This window comes from Nicotiana sylvestris, chromosome 5 (genome assembly GCF_000393655.2).
Source record: "Nicotiana sylvestris chromosome 5, ASM39365v2, whole genome shotgun sequence".
NCBI lineage: Eukaryota > Viridiplantae > Streptophyta > Magnoliopsida > Solanales > Solanaceae > Nicotiana > Nicotiana sylvestris.
In genome coordinates, this window is record NC_091061.1 from 167,741,536 (window position 1) to 167,761,237 (window position 19,702).

The 19,702-nt window shown below is 36.1% G+C and overlaps 1 protein-coding gene across 1 annotated transcript; it reads right to left on the reverse strand.

The window, feature by feature from the left end:
- Positions 1–15,611: 15,611 nt before the first annotated feature.
- On the reverse strand, positions 15,612–18,868 carry LOC138869629 (uncharacterized). The gene is made up of 7 exons (XM_070147262.1): positions 18,093–18,868; positions 17,762–17,772; positions 17,574–17,652; positions 17,276–17,509; positions 17,049–17,139; positions 16,656–16,965; positions 15,612–15,703 (listed from the first exon to the last, which is right to left on the reverse strand). The coding sequence occupies exons 1-7, from the start codon at positions 18,866–18,868 to the stop codon at positions 15,612–15,614; spliced, it is 1,593 nt and encodes a 530-aa protein (XP_070003363.1).
- Between the last annotated feature and the right edge of the window lie 834 nt (positions 18,869–19,702).

The following is a 19,702-nucleotide window of genomic DNA, read 5'->3' on the forward strand; positions in this document are numbered from 1 at the left end:
GAGAAGCTTTATGCAAAATTCTCCAAGTGTGAATTTTGGCTAAGTTCTGTGGCATTCTTGGGACATATAGTGTCCAGCGAGGGTATTCAGGTTGATTCAAAGAAGATAGAAGCAGTGCAGAGTTGGTCTCGACCATCCTCAGCCACAGAGATCCGTAGTTTTCTCGGATTAGCATGCTATTGTCACCGGTTTGTTCAGGGGTTTTCATCCATTGCATCGCCTTTGACCAAGTTGACTTAGAAAGGTGCTCCATTTGTATAGCCAGACGAGTGTGAGGAGAGCTTTCAGAAGCTCAAGACAGTTTTGACCACAACTCCAGTATTAGTTTTACCATCAGCTACAGGTTCATATACTGTATATTGTAATGCTTCGAGAGTTGGGATTGGTTGTGTGTTGATGCAGGAGGGTAGAGTTCTTGCTTATGTTTCTCGTCAGTTAAAGCCCCATGAGAAGAACTACCCTATTCATGACCTAGAGTTGACTGCTATAGTTCATGCCTTGAAGATTTGGAGGCACTATTTATATGGCGTATCTTGCGAGGTATTCACTGATCATCGCAGTCTTCAGCATTTGTTTAAGCAGAAAGACCTTAATTTGAGGCAGCGGAGGTGGCTTGAGTTGCTTAAAGATTATGACATCACTATTTTGTATCATCCGGGAAAGGCCAATGTAGTGGCAGATGCCTTGAGCCGAAAGACAGTTAGTATGGGGAGTTTGGCGTACATTCCAGTTGGGGAGAGGCCCTTTGTAGTTGATGTTCAAACCTTGGCTAATCGGTTTGTGAGACTGGACATTTCTGAGCCCAGTCGGGTGTTGGCTTGTGTGGTTTCTCGGTCTTCCTTATATGATCGCATCAGAGAACGCTAGTATGATGATCCACATTTGCTTGTCCTTAAGGACAGAGTTCAACATGATGATGCCAGGGATGTGACTATAGATGATGATGGCGTATTGAGGATGTAGGGCCGTATATGTGTGCCCAATGTAGATGGGCTTAGAGAGTTAATTATGGAGGAGGCCCACAACTCGCGGTATTTTATTCATCCGGGTGCCGCGAAGATGTATCAGGACTTGAGACAACACTATTACTGGAGAAGAATGAAGAAAGATATTGTAGGTTATGTAGTTCGGTGTCTCAACTGTCAGCAGGTGAAATATGAGCATCAGAGACCGGGTGGTTTGCTTCAGTGGATGATTATCCCAAAATGGAAGTGGGAGAGAGTTACCATGGATTTTGTGAGTGGTCTTCCTCGGACTTTGAAGAAATTTGATTCTACTTGGGTGATTGTGGATCGGCTGACCAAGTCCGCGCACTTCATTCCGGTGTGTACTACTTATTCTTTGGAGCGGTTGGCAGGGATATTTATCTAAGAGATTGTGCGATTGCACGGTGTTCCAGTTTCCATTATCTCAGATAGAGGTACTCAGTTTACTTCCCAGTTTTGGAGGACTTTTCAGCGAGAGTTGGGTACCCAGGTGGAGTTGAGCACAACATTTCATCCTCAGACGGACGGACAGTCCGAGCGTACTATTCAGATATTGGAGGATATGTTGCGTGCCTGTATGATTGATTTCAGAGGTTCTTGGGATGAGTTTCTGCCGCTTGCAGAGTTTGCCTACAACAACAGCTATCAGTCCAGCATTCAGATGGCACCGTATGAGGCTTTGTATGGGAGGCGGTGTAGATCTCCAGTTGGTTGGTTCGATCCCGGCGAGGCTAGGCTATTGGGGATAGATTTGGTTCATGATGTCTTAGAGAAGGTGAAGGTGATTCAGGAGAGGCTTCGTACAGCGCAGTCATGTCAGAAGAGTTATGCGGACCGGAAAGTTCGAGATGTGTCCTACATGGTTGGTAAGAAGGTCTTGCTGAAGGTTTCACCCATGAAGGGTGTTATGAGATTTGGAAAGAAAGGAAAGTTGAGTCCACGATTCATTGGACCTTTTGATTTACTTAGGAGGATTGTGGAGGTGGCTTATATGCTTTCTTTTCCACCCAGCTTGTCGAGTGTGCATCCGGTATTTCATGTTTCTATGCTCCGGTAGTATGTTGGGGACCCGTCCCATGTTTTGGATTTCATCACGGTTCAGTTGGATGGTGATTTGACCTTTGATGTGGAGCCAGTGGCTATTTTGGGTCGTTAGGTTCGGAAATTAAGGTCAAAGGATATATCTTCTGTAAAAGTGCAGTGGAGAGGTTGGCCCATGGAGGAAGCTACCTGGGAGACCGAGCGGGAGATGCGGAGCAAATATCCTCACCTGTTTGAGGCTTCAGGTATGTTTCTTGACACGCTCAAGGACGAGTGTTTGTTTAAGTTGGGGAGGATGTGATGACCCGACCCGTCATCTCGTGAGTTACTGCCCCGTTTTTCACATTTCCTATTTCTTTATGCTTCATTATCAGTGTTGGGTGTGAACGAGTTGATTTGTATTGGTTTTAGTAGGAAATGAGACACTTAGTCTCTTTAAGGAAGGTTTGTTTTGGAAAAGTCAACCGGACGTTGACTTATATGTTAGAGGTCTCGGATTTGAATCCCGATGATTCGGTTAGCTTCGGGGGATGATTTGTGACTTAGGAGTGTGATCGGAAGTAATTTTGGAGGTCCGGTGTAGAATTATGCTTGAATTGGCGAAGTTAGTATTTTGGCGAATTCAGGTTGAGAGTTGAGATTTTGATCCGAGAGTCGGAATGGAATTCCGAGAGTTTCTGTAGCTTCATTAGATGATTTGGGATATATGTACAAAATTTCAGGTCATTCGGACGTGGTTTGGTCGGGTTTTTGATGGAAAGTGTATTTCAGAAGTTTGTCGAAAATTAGGCTTGAATTCGATGAGTTTTGGGTAATTTGATGTTGTTTGAGGTGTTTTGATGATTGGAAGAGGTTTGAATAATGTTATGAATTATGTTGGCATGTTTGGTCGGGGTCCCATGAGGCTCGGATAAGTTTTGGAAGAGTTTTTGGAAGATTTTTGTCGTTTGAGCATAAGCATGTAATGATCCAAAGGTCCATTTTTAGTTCTAGAGATCAAAATTTTATTTCGAGATTTCCAGAATTTAAATAATGAATTATAGGAGTGATCTGGAAAGTTTGGTCTAATTTCATCAAGTCGCGATTGGGTTTTTGACGCGAAACATGAGTTAATTGTTTAACGAGCGAAATGGGTATTGAACTGAGCAAATGAGCTTCGAATTGAGTTTCGACTGAAGGTCTATATTCGTATTATTATTTGTGACTCATAGGAACAAGAATCATTGAATTCCGAGGTCCCAGGCCCGAGAAATGAAGTTTTGAGTAAAATTACTTTCTGAAAATATTTAAGGAAAATGGAAATGAAATTTGATAAGAAAGTGATGGTATCGGGCCGTATTTTGGTTCCGGAGCCCAGTACAGGTCTTATATATGGTTTAAGCACTTTATGTAATGTTTGGTTGAAAATGGACGTCGTTTGACATGTTTCGGACTCAAAATGGAAAATTTGATGTTTTATGAAATTTGAAGGAATTCTTGGATTTTAAAGCTTAATTCGTGGTATATGACGTTATTTTGGCGATTTGATCGCACGGTTAAGTTCGTATTGTATTTTGGGACATGTTGGTATAATTGGTTAAGGTCCCGAGGGCCTCGGGTGGATTTCGGAAGGTTAACGGAATGGAAATCGGATAAAAGGATTGCTGGAATTTTCTGCTGCAGAAGCTGTCTTGGACAGCAGCTGTGCAATCGTGGAGCCTATTTCGGAAGCTTATATTTCAAAATACATAAGGAATCTATAAATTTACAAAACATGAAAGTTGTAGCCCTTGCATCCTAGTTTCCATAAAGCTAAACCGTTAATTATTCCGACATTTATACAGAAAGTTATGATGGACTGAATAAGGGTTGGTAAAGTTACTTTGAAATTTTCCAGAAATGTTTGATGCGAGGGGGATACTTTGGAAGCTTATACCTCGAAATCCATAAGGAAACTGAAAATTCGCAAAACATGAAAGTTGTAGCCCTTGCATTCTAGTTTCCGGGAATAAGTACAAGTCGCATTTCATAGATGCGACTTGCCTGGAAAACAGCTTATATTCGGGAATTAGCCATGTTTATTCATTTGTGACGATTGTAGAGCTTGGGAAAAGCGATTTTCAACAGATTTTTCAAGGGAACCATTTGGGGTAAGTGTTCTATATCCGAAAGTGATTATATTTCATAAATACATGGTTATATTCATCGTTTAATTCGGATTTAAATGGAAGAAATTGGAATTTTTGCAAAACTTTTCAAAAATGAAAAATTAAGATATGGAGGTCGAGTTGTTGTCGGAATTTGATAATTTTGGTACGGTTGAACTCGTATCGGAATGAGTTGTCGGATTTTATAAGTTTCGTCGGATTCTGAGACGTGGGACCCACGGGCGAATTTTGAGTGTAATTTCAGATTTTTGATGGAAAATGTAGAATTCCATATGGAATAAATTCCTATAATTTTTATTAACTAAATCGAATCTTTATGGTTATATTCGAGGCATTCAGAGGTCAGTAAGGGGCAAAGGCATCGCGAGCTAGAGAATTAGCCGGTTCGAGGTGAGTAATTGATGTAAATGATGTCTTGAGGGCTTGAAACCCCGGAATTTCACATCGTAACGCTATATTGAGGTGACTTGCACGCCGGATAACGGGCGTGGGGTATAGCACCGTTGGGGATTGTCACTTGGTCCGTCCCGAGAGATGTTTTTACCATGTTTTCTACTTGAACTAAATTGAGAATCATCCTTACTTGGATTTAATTGTTACATTTGGGCTTCTTGCCAATTATTTGAATCCTTCAGGGATTGATATCACTGCTTTCACATATTTTGCATATCATTTGACCTCAGTCCAAGGTTTTAAATACTGTTTTGCAAACTCAGCCATCTTTCTAAGATTTGAAAACTTAAATGATATTTCTACATGATATTTCGGGCTGAGAACTACTGTTTTACAAATGCCCAAGGGGCTTATGATGGTTTCTGGACTGAGCATGGATCGGGCTATGCGCCGCAGCAGTATTACATTGATATTGAGGCCGAGATCCTGGTTGAGTACATTGATATTGAGGCCGAGAGCCTGGTTGATTATACTGAGATTGATATGAGGCCGAGGGCCTAGATTTGATGGCACGAGATGGCTTGATATTGTGCTTGGGTTGTAGGAGCCCCTCCGGAGTCTGCACACACCCCTAGTGAGCACCGTCGACGATAAATAAATGGATGGCTCGGGCTGCACGCCGCAGTGGGTACTAGAGTGTACCATCATATGCATTGCATTGCACTCATGCATTTGTTTTTATCTGTTATACATGTCTCAGTATTTGGTACTCTTACTTAATTGACTTGTTGCTTCATTATTTGTTGTTTTAAACTGCCAGTTATAGTTTACTTTGTATTTTTCCATGATTTCTTATTCTCAGCCTTTATTTATGTTTATTACTCACTAGGTCGGAGTACTCACGTTACTCCCTGCACCATGTGTGCAGGTATAGGTTTTTATCGGAGTTATTGAGGTAGCTGCATGGCCTTCGCAGACCCGATTTCTCCTTCTATCTCCACTTATTATTCTGCATTTTAGACATATTTCTGTATTAGATTGTTGAAACCTTATATTAGAGGCTCAGACTTGTGACACCGGATCAGTGGGCTGTTTTATAGAGATTTTTCGTGATTATGGTTTCCGCACATTTCATCTGTTAAATTCATACTTCTATTTATATTAAATTGGTATCTATTTTCGAAAATTGGTATTGAATTATAAAGAAAGAGATTGTGAGATATTAATTGGTCGGGCTTGCCTAACATTGTGTTGGGCGCCATCACAGCCGGGGTTGGGGTCGTGACACCAGCCCATCGGGCTACCTCACAATCACTCGTAATTAGCCCCTCGGGCATAACATGAATTAAGAACCGCCCCTCGGGCAAAACATGGATCAAGAATAGCCCCTCGAGCAACAATATGAAACAACAACAGCCCCTCGAGCTACATCATATCACTCACACTGGGTATCCGCGCTCACTGGGGGTGTACAGACTCCTGGAGGGGCCCCTTACGGCCCAAGCGCAATAACAAGCCATCTTGTGACATAATCAAATAGTCTCTCGATCTCATATCAACAAGCCATCTCGTGGCGTAACAAATCAGGCCATCGGCCTCAAAATCATGAATCAGTATAACACTGCTGTGGCGCAGCCCGATCCCATAATATCCTCACAATATGGGTCCTCGGCCTCACTCAGTCGGAAATCTCTCATGCCACTCGAGCAATAGTAAAACATGATGCTCAACCCAAAATATCATTTGAAATATCAAAACGGAGTAAATATGGTGAGTTATGAAAACAGTAGAATACAACATGACTAAGTACAAATATGAAGTCAAAACAGTAAGGAATAGTAGTAAAAATCCCCTAAGGGTCCAAAACAGTTGGCACAAGGCCCAAATATGGCATTCAACCCAAAACATGATAATACTTTTCAAAACACAATGATATCAAATAGTTTTCAATCAAATACGCGGTTTAACAGTCATACGGGACGGACTAAGTCACAACCCCAACGGTGCACGACCCCACGCTCGTCATCTAGAATGTGTGTTACCTCAAAGTAGCACAACGATGTGAAATCCGAAGTTTCATACCCTCAGGACAACATTTACAATCATTACTTACCTCAATCCGAGCAAAATCCTACTTCGAAATGCCTTTTCCCCTCGAATCGGCCTCCAATCGATCCGAATCTAGCCACAGTTTATTCAATTCAGTCAATACTAATTATAGGAATTAATTCCATATGAAAATACTAATTTTCCAACAAAATCCAAAATTAACCCAAAATTTACCCGTGGGGCCCACGTCTTGGAATACGACAAAAATCACAAAATACGATAACCCATTTAATTACGAGTCCAACCATACTAATTTTACTCAATTCCGATAACAATTCGGCCTCCAAATCTTCAAATCTTATTTTCAAATCTCTAGGCCTGAATCCCCAATTTACACCTCAAAAACATGTAATTTAGTCGGATTATTCGATGATAATTCAATATTATGGAGTAGAAATGCTCACAAGTGACTTACCTCAAGATTTCCCGTGATTTCTTGCTCAACAATCGCCCCAAGCCGTGTTCTTTCACCAAAAACGTGAAATGAGCTTAAAAAAATAGAAACGGCATTAAAAACCCGATTCTGGTCGCTAAAGGTGCACACCAAATCAGTTACACCAGCAGTCTTTTATTTCACTAAAAAGGCTCTAACTCCATCATACAAACTCGGAATTTGATGATTCTTGTTCTTACGAGTCACAAATAATAATACGAACATATTCCTTCAATCAAAACTCAATTCGGAGCTCATTTGCTTAGTGAGATTTCCATTTTGCTCGTTAAACAATCAACTCATGTTTCACGTTAAAACCCCAATCGCGACTTGATAAAATTGGATCAAACTTTCCAGATCACTCCTATAATTCATTATCAAAATCCTGGAAGTCTCGAAATCAAATTTCGATCTCTATAACTGAAAATGGATCTTTGGATCATTACATGTTTATGCTCAAAACGCCAAAATCTTCCAAAAACTCTTCCAAATTTTATCCGAGCCTCATGAGACGCCAACCAAGTATACTAACAAGTCTCATAATATGACACAAACTTAGTCGATGCCTCAAATTACATTAAACAATGCTAAAACCGTGAATCACACCCCAATTCAAGCCTACTGAAACAAATAACTTCCAACTTCTATATTCGAAGCCGAAACCTATCAAATCAAGTCCGATTGACCTCAAATTTTGCACACAAGTCATAAATGACATAACGAAGCTATGAAAATTTTTAGAACTAGATTCCGACCCCGATATCAAAAAGTGAACCCTCGGTCAAACTTTCCAAAAATCTTCTATTTTCCAACTTTTGCCAAAATGCGCCAAATTATCCTACAGACTTCCAAATCCAAATCCGAACATGCGTCTAAGTCCGAAATCACCATACGAAACTATTGGAATCATCAAAAATCTAATCCGGGGTCGTTTGTTCAAAAGTCAAATCTCCGGTCAAACTTAAGAAATCTTTAACCTTAGATTTCTAGATTCCGTTAAATGCCGATAATTTGATCTAAGAACCTCCGAATTCGATTTCGGACATATGACCAAGTCCCAAATTACGATACGGAACTACTAGAATGGTCAAAACTTGTATCCGGGTTCATTTGCTCAAAATGTTGACCGAAGTCAACTCAGTTGAGTTTTAAAGCTCTAATTCACAATGTAATCCATTGTTTACATGAAAACCTTCCGAAAAATTATATGGACTGTGCACTCAAGTCGAGGAATTATTGATACCGCTTTTCAAGGTCTTAAAATACCGAGATGATTATTTAATTTAAAGATGACATTTTGGGTCATCACAAGTTCATTATAAATCCTCGTGGGAACGATACTTTCTTATCCTTTATTATTTGTCGACCGCGTATACTTGCGTGTGCATTTGATCCACCTTTAATTAAGAATGAATAAGTACTTAACCTTTTGCTATATATATAATGATGGTATTAGTAACACTTAGGGTAAGAAAAATAACTGCTCTTTGTTAGATGGCGACAGAAAGAATAAGAACATGTAATAAATTAATTAGTTGAACGAGCATTGGAATAATATATTATATAATTGATTATCTCAAAATTTTCTCTCAGTTTATATCTGAAAGATATGCTTCTTTAGTTAAAGAATGCATTCTAATTGGTTTTGACGGCGGCCACTACTGAAGTGTCGTTAATTAGTATTCTTTTTGTACTTTAACTCTTTTCTTAATTAACATAGATTTATATATTGAAGTGGAGAGAGCCCATATTTTCTGTCCTAATTTAAACGGCTAAACAGCTTTAATGAATTTCAAGGGAAACCTTTTTTGTTTTTCCTTAAGGGAGTCTTTAATTTTTATCCACTAATTATAATGTTCAGCAAAAATAGCCACTACTAATAGAAAAAAGATAGTTTTACCCTTTCTTCAATTCTTATATTCTCAAACCCTTGTTTTATTCATTCAGAAAAGAGAAAATTTGAGAGTGAATATTTCAGAGTTTTCGTGTGTTCTCAGCATCTGTATCATCCTCGTATGCAAACAAGCTGCAGTTAATCTTTCTCCTTCTTCATCTTCTCTGCATCGAACGATTTAACTGGTAATTTTTTTTTCTTTTATGCATTTTTGTTTTTGTATATGTGTAATAGCGATCAAGGATGTGTCAAGTATGTGTGAAATTTCAAAAATGATCATTATAAGTTGATTCAGTGTCAGAGAAGTATCGTATTTTTGTGATGCTGTTATTCAGAACTTTTTGATATTGAAATGTGAAATGTGTTTGTGGTTGAATTAATATATTTGATTTTGTAAGGACATTTCATAAAAATAGTCGTAGGAATTCATAAGCTAATTGTGTTTATGAATTTTTAGTTAACTGTGTTCATAAAAGATAAGGACCAAACGACATTAACTTTTGAACTTGGAACTCAAAGTTAAGGACTGAGTGTCCTTAAATTTTGAACTTGAAACTTGAAGTTAAGGACCAAATGTCCTTAACTTTGGAACTTGAAAGTTGAAGTTCAGGACCAAGTGTCCTTAACTTTCCAACTTGAAACTATAAGTTAAGGACTGCCTGTTTTTACTTTTTTAAGTTGTAACTCTAAGTTAAGGACCAAGTGTCCTTAACTTTTGAACTTGAAACTATAAGTTCAGGACTGCATATTCATACCTCTTTAACTTGTAACTCTAAGTTAAGGATCAAGTGTCCTTAACTTTTGAACTTGTAAGTCAAAGTTCAGGACTAAGTGTCCTTAACTTTTGAACTTGGAATTCAAAGTTAAGGACCATGTGTCCTTTAGTTTTGAACTTGAAACTTGAAGTTCAGGACCAAGTGTCCTTAACTTTTCAACATAAAACTATAAGTTAAGGACTGCCTGTCCTTAACTTTTTAACTTGAAACTTGAAGTTAAGGACCAAGTGTCCTTAACTTTTGAACTCCAAATTTGAAGTTCAGGACCTATTGTCCTTAACTTTTCAACTTGTAACTTTAAGTTAATGACTGCTTGTCCCTAACTTTTTTACTTGAAACTTGAAGTTAAGGACCAAGTCCCTCCAATTAACTGTAAGTCCTAATCTTTATTTTCTTTTTCCTTCTTTGTAGTGTGATAATGGAAGGAGATCGTATGTTCGAGTTTGATGTTTGGCATAATTTTATGATCTATTGGAAAGGAGATTTACAGTATAAGGAAACAATCAAAAGTTTTTTGTCAAACATGCAGTGGAAGAAGTTGAGGGATGGTATTTTCGGAAACGTTTTCCGATTACAAAGTGTGAAGTTCTGTGGTAAACTTATTCACTATGTATTGCTTTCAGAAATTGTTAATAATGACCCTGATTCAATGATATTCAAGGTTTTTAACCGTGATATCAAGTTTACACGTGATGCATTTCATATAATTACTGGTTTGAAGTGTTATTCCTCATCGGACATCAAAGGTTTACATGAAAAAGAGAATAGGCTTTTGAAAGTCTATTTCCCCGGAAAAGATAGAGTTGAGTTGGGTGATTTCTTTAATTTTATTACTAGTCACCCACATGGTACAACTGCATCATTTGTAGGCAGCGATGATGATGCTGTGAAATTGGCAACAATTTATTTTGTTGAATCTGTTTGATGGGCAAGCGGAAGAATAGGAATGTGTCCGAGCAGATAATGAAAATTGTAGACGATGATGAACTCTGCTCTTCTTTCAACTGGGGCTCTCTTTCTGATGAAACTTTATTAAAATCATTGAAGAGTTGTTTGAAGCCGAATGAGAATGAGAATGAGAAAGAGAAAGACAAGGATAGCTACACTATACTTGGCTTTCCTTTTGCCTTTTGTGTTTGGATTATGGAAGTAATTCCTATTTTCCAGGAAAAATAATTTGTGAACTTCCAAGAATCTGGTTATCCTCGGATGTTATGTTATTCGGAAATGAAATCTTCATAGTATGATTTTCTGTGTAAAAAATACTTCCATAATGAAAATGTAAGTTAATCTAATTACTAGTTATTTCTTTCGTTTATTTGTTTTAGTTCTGAAAACTTATGTTTATTTTTTGTTATATTATAGTTGTATAAGTTGATCGAGGTGTCACCATTTTTTTCTGTTGAAGAAGATACGGAGCCTATTAGTGTGGAAGAGCCAATTTCTCAAGATCAAAGCTCAATGCCTTCTTCCACACAATTTGATGAAGCCATGCTTAAGGAAATTGTTAAAGTAGGTTTTCTGCCTTTGAATAGCATTAGTTTTTTATTTGATTTTTTTTTGCTTACGAGACTTTTTTGTTTTTATGTTTTTTGATTTAGAGATTATCAGAGAGTTTTAAGAAGGATCTGCAAGCTGAGGTTACTAGAATAAATCAAAAAATAGTTGTATCTGGAAAAAAAAGATTGAGAATGAAATCATGGTAATATCATTAATTTCAGTTAGTCTAAGTTCAGGACTTTGTGTCCTTAACTTTTGAACTTAAAACTATAAGTTAAGGACAGCCTGTCCTTAACTTTTGAACTTAATACTTGAAGTTTAGGACCAAATGTCCTTAACTTTTGAATTTAAAACTATAAGTTAAGGACTGCATGTCCTTAACTTTTGAACTTAAAACTTGAAGTTTAGGACCAAGTGTCCTTAACTTTTGAACTTACAACTTGAAGTTAGGACCAAGTGTCTTGAACTTGAAACTTGAAGTGCAGGACCAAGTGTCCTTAACTTTTTAACTTGGAATTCAAAGTTAAGGACTGCATGTCCTTAACTTTTGAACTTGTTACTCTAAGTTAAAGACTGTCTGTCATTAACTTCTTTACTTGTAACTTGAAGTTTAGGACTAGTTGTCCTTAACTTTCTAATTTAGTTTCTTTCTCGGGATTTAAAGAAAAGTCTAGGATCAAAGCTTTATACTTTGTTGAAGATTTATGTGAAACCTGATGAAAGGAACATAGAGAGAGAATCTAGTGTTCCAATTACTAAAGATGGAGTTGATGATCATTGCCGTGGTATAGAGCCTACTGTTACAATTAACAAAGATGCAGGTGGTGATGAACGTGATGATATGGATATGCATGCAGAAGTTCAGTATGAAAGCGATTTTAGAGATGCACATCTAGATGATGAAACTGAGAATGTCACTGATATTGGGAAAGGTTATATATAGATTTTGAATTTTTTTCATTGAAATTTATATTCAATAGCATAATACATATAAACTTTTTTGTGATTACAAATATTTGTAGAATATATTGGTGGATTGGAAGTTTAAGATGTAGGAGAATGTCAAGACCAGGAAAATCCAAAAGAGACAGGAATAACAGAAAAAATTTGTAAATGTGGATTGCAATCTTAGGAGGATTTAGAAAGTCCATTGGGAACAAGTGTCAGTGAGATTGTATGCAAATGCTTAGAAGGAACATATGATCTGTCTACATCTCTGTCATATAAAGAGAAATATGGAGTTCAAACTTGTGTCAATCAAGGTTAGATAAAATTTTCATTATATATTGAATGTTAGTTTTAGTGAATTATTAGAATGGGTATTAATTGCAAATATTACAGAATCTTTTGAAGCTGCAAGGGAAGAAGCTGGAGTGTAGTATCAAGAGAAAAGTGGAGTACAATCTCAAGACGTAAAAAATACTGAAGGAACAAGCAAAAGTGAGATTGTTTCCAAATGCATAGATGGAACATGTGATCTCTCTACACCTCCCTCTCTTACCGATAATATTGGAACCCAAGAAAATGCTAGTGAAGATAATGATTTAATTGGGATGATCTTGACTATTGCAAACGGTTAGACAATGTTTTTTTTTTAATTTTATACATGTTTGTTTTAATCAAAGATTAGTAACAAGTACTAATTGTGTTAGCTCTTGTAAATATTTTGCAGAATCTTGTGAACTTGCAACTGAAGAACATGGAGAACAATTGCAAGATAAAGAAAATGTGCAGTTGGAAGATAAAGAAAATGATGCAAGCAATATGTTAGCTGAATTGTCTGTTGAAAAAACACAAGAAGGCAGTGTGAACAAGACAAGTATTGATTGTGTCCTAAAAAGTATATTCATAATTGAATTTTATCTCTTCATTTGACGACTTGCAACAAACTAATATATATATATATAGTGTTGCCTGCAGAAGAAAACAATGATGAAGATCTTACCCAATATACGAGGAAAAGAAAGAGAGATAGTATTGGTTATGATGGTCCGCCATTTTCTATTCTTATTCCTACTCCTCCAATTACACGAATGAGCATTGATGGAGGTTTGTCTATGGAGGTTGAAAGAAATGTTAAAGAAGAGCTTGGTCGAGGTAAAAGGAACAAGAATTTTAGTTGGCAGTTGAAATCTCCTTTTGATCAGGAAAGAAAAATAGGAACATCGATGACAGACAATCAAAATACTCTCAAGAGTTTAGGCTGGATAAAATCAACATATACTCGTAGGTGTATTTTTCATTATGCCACAGATGATGCAAAATTATTTAAGAAATTCATTGTGTAGTTGCGCAATGAGAAAAGGAGAGGTCGCAAAAAAAGAGTAAGTCCCTTAATGTATTTCATTATTGATATTGAAATTGCTAAAGTTAAGTGTCCTTAACTTCTGTCATTGTAAGTCTAAGTTTAGGACCAAGTGTCCTTAACTTTTGAATTTGAAAATCAAAGTTAAGGAGCAAGTGTCCTTATCTTTTGAACTTGTAAGTCAAAGTTCAGGACCATGTGTCCTTAACTTTCGAACATGTAATTCAAAGTTAAGGACTGCCTGTCCTTAACTTTTGAACATGCAAGTCAAACTTAAGGATTCCTGTCTTTAACTTTTGAACTTGATACTCAAAGTTAAGGACAAACAGTCCTTAAGTTTTGGACTTTGAACTCAAAGTTAAGGACATGAGTCCTTAACTTTTGATCTTGATACTCAAAGTTAAGGACAGACAGTCCTTAAGTTTTGAACTTTGAACTCAAAGTTAAGGACAAAGTGTCCTGAACTTTTAAACTTGTAAGTCTAAGTTCAGGACCATGTGTCCTTAACTTTTGAACTTGAAACTCAAACTTCAGGACCAAGTGTCCTTAGCTTTTGAACCTGTAATTCAAATTTAAGGACTGTCTGTCCTTAATATTTTAACTTGAAAGGCTAAGTTCAGGACTAACTTCTAACTTTGATATTTTCAAATTTTTCATGGGACAAACTAATATATATGCTGATGATAATGGTGTGAAAAAGACTCCATACAAATTGTATAATAAAAAAATCAGTAGCAAAATATTCTTCCTTGAGCTTTCAGATAGCAGGTTTGTACTTGATGATAAGGTTAGATAATTCGCAAGGCATTTATTTTCTTTATTCTTAGTTTATCATTTTTTAATTATTTTATGACTGATGGATTTGTTTTATTTTTTGCCTTTTTATGAAGCATATTGATATTGCCCTATATTATCTGAGAAAGAAGGAATGCTACTACCCTCGCGACCATCCTTTTCGTTGCACAACTACTAATATTCTTTTTGATAACTATATGGTGCTTGTGTATAAAGATTTTAGTGAAGATGCTACTGATGACTTTGGTATGCTGGTCATAATCAGTTGTTAGTGACACCATATGTGTGGGGGGACAGTCGTAGATGTGGAATTGCTTGGACAGAGGTTGACAAAATCTTTTTCCCATGTCAGCTCCCTTCAGAAGATGATAGTGTTGTGACACACTTTCTTTTGGCGGTATTGGACTTGAATCAGAAAAAGATTGATGCATACGATTCCATATATAGTGAGCCATATGAGGCAGGAATGAATCACATGGAAATGTATGCACGCATGATCCCCCACTTGCTAAAGTTCTCACAGTTTGACAAACATCACAAGTCTTTTGGAAATACCTTCAACAAATTTGATATTCAGTGGCGAAGATCACCACCCCAGACTGGATCGTACGTGTTGTTATTTGTTATATTATTTATATGTACTTTAGATTTCTTGTTTAATTCACTGCATATCTTACATTTTTTTAGGACTGATTGTGGTGCATTCCTGATCAAATATGTGGAGTTGTTGATGATTGGAAAGGATGTGGAGAAATTCCAACCTGAAGACATTAAAGACTTTAGAAAAGAACTTGCCGCAAATCTTTGAGCACATGGTGAGTGGAAAAGCAATTCTGGTTATGATACACCACCAGAAAATGTTGGCGATGATTATGAGAGTGAAAATGAAACTTGCTGTCCAAAGGAGTTGTAGTTTAGTTGTAAAGAAAGTTAGTTGTGGTTGATCTTTTGTATAAAATTGCTATAAAGAATCCATATGAATTCTGCAAGTTCAGAAAACTTTGGAAATATTCTGTAAATTCCTCAAAAGGCACTTATATTTTATTTGCGTAGCATATTTTTTTGTCAAGGCTATGCAAAATTACAATTTCAGAGTAATATCAAGGCATCATGTTATTAATTTCTTTATTTCTCTCAAGTGTTGATTTGTCCATTGAGTTTGTTAGTATTAGTTCATGACTAAGTGTAATTGAACTTCAAATTCAAAGTAAAGGACCAAGTGTCCTTAACTTTTAAACTTTGAGTACAAAGTTAATGACTGACTGTCCTGAACTTCTGAACGTGTAATTCAAACTTAAGGACTGTTTGTCCTTAACTTTTGAACCTGCATGTCAAACTTAAGGACTCATGTCCTTAACTTTTGAACGTGTAATTAAAGCTTAAGGATTGTCTGTTCATAACTTTTTAACCTGCAAGTTAAACTTAAGGACTCATGTCCTTAACTTTTGAACTTGAAACTCAAAGTTAAGGACAGAAAGTCCTTAAGTTTTGCACTTTGAACTATAAGTTAAGGACTGCATGTTCTTAACTTTTGAACTTGAAACTTAAAGTTAAGGACAGACAGTCCTTAAGTTTTGAACTTTGAACTATAAGTTAAGGACTACCTGTCCTGAACTTTTGAACGTGTAATTCAAAAGTTAAGGACAGACTATCCTTAACCTTTGAACTCAAAGTTAAGGACTGTCTGTCCTTAACTTTTGAACGTGTAATTCAAATTTAAGGATTGTATGTCCATAACCTTTTAACCTGCAAGTCCAACTTAAGGACTCCTATTCTTAACTTTTGAACTTGAAACTCAAAGTTAAGGACTGTCTGTCCTTAACTTTTGAACTTGAAACTCAAAGTTAAGGACAAACAGTCCTTAAGTTTTAAACTTTGAACTATAAGTTAAGTTTGAACTTTGAACTATAAGTTAATGACTCTCTATCCTTAACTTTTGAACCTGTAACTCAAAGTTAAGGACTCTTGTCCTTAACTTTTAATCTTTGAACTCACAAGAAACAAAAAGAAGGTAAGCAGAAAGAAATTTTGAAAAATTCAGACATCTTCTCAAATAAGAATAATATAAATGACTCCAATTTATAGCAAAAACTTAAAAGAGTCGATAAACAAAAGAGGATATATCTACTATTCTCTATGCTTTCTTGAAAATGGATGGACTGTAAGAGAATATATACAAGATGTTCTATTATGACCAATTCTTCTGCAACGACCACATTTGAATGTTATTTTTGATAACTCGGTAGCTGGAATATGTCTTTTCTTCTGCCTTCTACCTGGTGGCACTTTGAAATCTGGAGGTTTAATAATTTGTGACTTAACACTCTCTGGTACAATCCAAGAATCATTATGTCCTACAAGATGTATTTGTCTTTCATATATTTTCAGCCAAGATTCCTTTAAGTAGCAGTGCGAACAAAAGTTAGACTTCTTGATGTTTCTCTTCTCGATAGTTGCAATTGCATGTATGCATGGTAATTCATCAAATTGAAACTGAAAATAATCACATGTTCTTTTGTTTAAGTCCACCAAGAAAGTTATTCCTTCTTCTTCAACTCTAGAATGCCATGAATCAACAGGGAAGACCTTTAATGTTGAAAATTTCTAAGTTAGTACATTATGTTAAATTATATTAAAATCATAAGCTAAACATAGAACATAATACTTACATTCAAAGTAAATGCTAAATCTATTTTTTTCTTCAATTCCTCCTCTACCCAACAAGAAAAATCATAAAACGTTCCTTCTGCTTCATTTCTTCTTTCATAAAACCAACGTTGTAGATTCACTTGAATGAAATCCATCATTCTTAATATAGGCAGATCCCTTGCTTCTAATAGGACGGAATTCATTGACTCAACTATATTTGTTTCGTGGACTACAAGAACGTGCCCACCTTTCTGGTGGTTCTTCCATCAAGTAGTCATAAGTCTTCTTATCTACTTTTGCTATATCTGACATGTATAGGTCAAATTCTTTGCGCCTGTATACTCTTGCAATACTTTGGAAAAGTTTTATGACCTCACTTTTCACCTTCCTTCGCTTTAGGATCTGCTCCAAATGATAGATGCAAATCCCATGATGGATTTTAGGATATACTTTTGCAATGCCATATGCAATAGCTTGATGCCTGTATGATAAAAAAAATTAAATTCTCACGGCTCCCAATTGCATTGCGAAGCTGACTAAAGTACCACTCATAGGAATTGTTATTTTCAGATTCTGCTATTCCAAAGGCTAAAGGGAAAATTTGGTTATTTGCATCCTTTGAAACTGAAATCATTAAAACACAACGAAATTTTGACTTCAAAAAGTTGCATCAACAACAATGACTGGTCTACAATAATTCCAACCAGATATTGATGATCCATATGCAAAAAACATATAAAAAACCTGAAAATATAATATAAAACAAGGTTAACAGAAATTAAGGACAGACAGTCCTGAACTTCAAATTATAAGGTTAAAAGTTAAGGGTAGTCAATCCTTAACTTAGAGTTTAAAGTTATAAAGTTAAGGACATGCAGTCCTTAACTTTGAGTTCAAAGTTCAAAACTTAAGGACAAGCAGTCCTTAACTTTGACTTACAAGTTCAAAAGTTAAGGACAGCCAGTCCTGAACTTCTGGTTACAAGCTCAAAAGTTAACTGGTTAAAGACAACATGTCCTAAATTTTATAAAATGGACTAATAAACTTTTTTTTTGATTGTTTACCTATTGTTGTCGTCTATCTTTATGTTAGTATATGTTCCCGGGTTTTTACTTCTCATCATATACAAGTATGAAGACAATAATTCATAATTCTCTTCGGGAGTTCCTCTTATTAAAGCGGAAGCAAGTTGAATAGCACGCCACGCCTTGTGATATCCAATGTCTAGTCCATGCAATTTTTGCATCTCTGCCATTACAAAAGCTGGTGTAACTTCAAACCTTGGGTCTCGAAGATTGTCAATAATGTAACCACTAATCAACTTTGAAGTTGCATGCCTTTGATTAGCTTTCATAGTGTTAACAGAGCAGTCATGCTTTTTCTCAATCTTTACTATCTTGAACAGTGTTGAATCTTTAATTCTGAAAGCACGCACACACCAACCACACCTATCATCATTGCATTTCAACGGATATCTTGTTGAGCTTGATCTAACAACCTTGAATTCAAAATGTCCTTTAATTGCTATGTTCGAAAAATAATTAATTATACTCTTCTTTTTGTCAAATACTGATCTCACTTTTATTTCATCCAACGAAGCATTTTCTCTTAATATCGTAGTTGGGGATTCTTTTTGTTTCAAATTTGATCTTCGTCTAGTTAGTTGAGTAGAGGTTTTTTCAGCAACTTCTTCGATTACCGGTGCACTCTCCAAGACTTGAATATCCAAAGCTTGTTCGTTGTCAATCTCTATAATGCTTTGTCCTTCTACTTGAATAGAATCAAATGTTTGAAGCACCTCTTCAGTTATTGGTTGATCTTCAACCATATCTATTTCCATTATCTATTAGCATTTGTTTTGATTGCCATGTTGAGTTTCTCTGTTGACATGTGTTTGAAGCACCTCTTCATTTATTGTTTGAGCTTCAACCATATCTATTTCCATTATTTGTTGGTATTTGTTTTGACTGTCATGTTGAGTTTCTGTGTTGATATGTTTGTTGCTTGTTGATCCAAAAACTCTTTCCAAAATATCAACAATGAAACGACATCCCTTGAAGAGTGAATGAGTTTTTAGTATCTCCATACATGTGTGAAGATCTAAATCTTTGGATTCAAGCATTCCCTTGTTTGTTCCAAGTTTGATATCAAACCATATCGCTGCTTCAAACTTATGTCTATCCAATTCAATAACTTCAAATATTTGTTTACTGAAATCTTCAAACTGAATTGCCTCAGGTACTAGAACAAGCTTTTTTGATGATAAAGATATTTATAGTCTTCAGTCCATCTACCATTAAAAGCAACTATAATGCATATTGTTTTTATCTTGCAAGTCAAGAGAATGGGAAACTCATGACATATTTTATAATACAATCCTTGTATAATTAAGAACATGTACTGTAAGTTCAAGACCAAGTTAAGGACCAAGTGTCCTTAACATTTGAACTTGGAATTCAAAGTTAAGGACATGCATTCCTTAACTTTTGAACCTGTAATTCAAACTTAAGGACTGTCTGTCCTTAACTTTTGAACCTGCAAGTCAAACTTAAGGACTCCTGTCCTTAACTTTTGAACTTGAAACCCAAAGTTAAGGACTACCTGTCCTCAACTTTTTAACTTATAACTGTAAGTTAAGGACCAACTCTCCTTAAATATTGAAAGTTCAGGACCA